Below are 1684 nucleotides of genomic sequence, written 5' to 3'. Positions count from 1 at the left end.
TACAGTCATTTACGGAAAGGTTTTCTCATTTCCTTGGCATAGTGATGTCCGAAATTTCGAATAAAATGCATCATTTTTGAAAATTTGGTGCATTGAAATGGTGAAATGACTACTGCTTTGGAACATCTTTGTCAATTCACAGAATAATCAGCAGTTATGATTATTCGGAAATCGTATTCTAAATTCGAAATTTCCGATATTACTGTGTCTAGAGAATTGGACAATCTATCTGCCCATAACTGTACACAAATCGTTTGACATTTGTGCCAGGTAATCCTGCTGTAATCGTCCAGTATTGGTGTTTCTGGACAATGTTTTCTGTATGACAATGATGCATTTCATAGAATAGTATGCTAAAGAATTAGACGAAATTTGTATTGAGAAAGAGCGCACATCGAGAAAGAAGAGAAGTCTCAAGAGTACTATTTGTTTTATCTTTTATTCCCTTGAAGTTACATACATGTATATATTATGTACATAAATGTATATATATGTACATAGATGTATATAGATATAAATATTAGTAATTAAATATTAGTAATCGACACAAAAGCCCAAATGATAGCTATATGTAACTGATATAGAGAAGACTACATATACAATATTCTTTAATATTTTCAACGTAAACCATTGTTCCACATGTGCATCATATAAACGCAATTTGGAAAGGCAAATAGAAAAATTCTCAGAAAGAAACATATAACCTAATATACATAAATGAATAATAAATTTCTAAATATGAAAAATAGGTTTCTTGTCAAGGCTTACATTTATATACATACACACGCACACACTTATACACATTGCCATATTTGTATTTTTTCATTCCTATGAGGAGATGGTATCTCCTGTCTGAGATGCGGTTTTACGCGGCTCGATCTTGATGTTGAATCCGTCTCCCCTTTTCAGGGTAATCTCTGCTAGCAAAGAAAAATTTTGATATGCCACGTCAGAAGTAATACGATATTTCCTTAATATCGTGGAGAGCAAGATCTTCATTTTCAGCATTGCGTACTTTCGTCCCAAACACGACCTACGAAAAAAAGGGTCAAACATTAACAGATGTGACAGTATATTCAGTACAATTCGCGTGACGCCATTACTAAGATTTTATGACTCATAGAGGTTTCTTTTTACCTCGGCCCGGCACTGAAGGGAATAAAAGCGTAAGGATTTCTCTGCCGCATTTTATCCGGTAGAAAATTGTCTGGATTAAAAACTAGTGGATTCGGGTAATATTTTTCTGCACGATGTACCAGGAATGGAACTATCAAAATCGTGGCATCTTTTGGAAGAACGTAATTGCCTGTAACTTAAACATAAAAATGATTCTCTTCTGGGCTTAATCTAATTTACAACACGTGTACTAAAAATACGTGTACTAAATATATGCGTATCAACTAGTGACACGATACAATTCATTTATATTCTATTACCTATTCTTACGTCCTTATTAAGTTTCCTTCCAAATATTGGTGCTGTGGAAAAAAGCCTCAATGTTTCTAATATGACACTCTCCAGATACTTCATGTTGACTGTGTCCACAAAAGTACACTGCCTGTCGCTGTCCAAGAATATGGAGTCCATTTCTTCGTGTACACGTGCCTGCTCAATGGAAATTAATAATGTCGTTTCATTACAAGTTCAAATACTCTCATTTTTGCAGTGAAATCTCTAAAAATCA

General features: G+C 34.0%; 1 protein-coding gene across 1 annotated transcript; it reads right to left on the bottom strand.

Annotated features, from left to right (window-relative positions):
• Window positions 1-755: 755 nt before the first annotated feature.
• LOC106751343 (cytochrome P450 4g15-like) lies at window positions 756-1329 on the bottom strand. Its single transcript, XM_014632223.1, has 2 exons — window positions 1138-1329; window positions 756-1033 (listed from the first exon to the last, which is right to left on the bottom strand). Exons 1-2 carry the CDS (start codon window positions 1185-1187, stop codon window positions 829-831), a joined length of 255 nt encoding a protein of 84 aa, XP_014487709.1. The 5' UTR covers window positions 1188-1329; the 3' UTR covers window positions 756-828.
• Between the last annotated feature and the right edge of the window lie 355 nt (window positions 1330-1684).

The sequence above is a fragment of the Dinoponera quadriceps genome, unplaced genomic scaffold, assembly GCF_001313825.1.
Source record: "Dinoponera quadriceps isolate SergipeBrazil2010 unplaced genomic scaffold, ASM131382v1 scaffold11735, whole genome shotgun sequence".
Taxonomy (NCBI): Eukaryota; Metazoa; Arthropoda; class Insecta; order Hymenoptera; family Formicidae; genus Dinoponera; species Dinoponera quadriceps.
The sequence above is the reverse complement of the archived record's forward strand: the minus strand, read 5'-3'. Positions and strand labels throughout refer to the sequence as shown.

Bases quoted from the DNA above. Each gene is read 5' to 3' on its own strand.
- LOC106751343 (XM_014632223.1), bottom strand. From the start codon at position 1,187: ATGCGGCAGAGAAATCCTTACGCTTTTATTCCCTTCAGTGCCGGGCCG. The intron at 1,034-1,137 runs GTAAAAAGAAAC...TTTTTTTCGTAG, and splicing joins CCCTTCAGTGCCGGGCCGAG to GTCGTGTTTGGGACGAAAGT.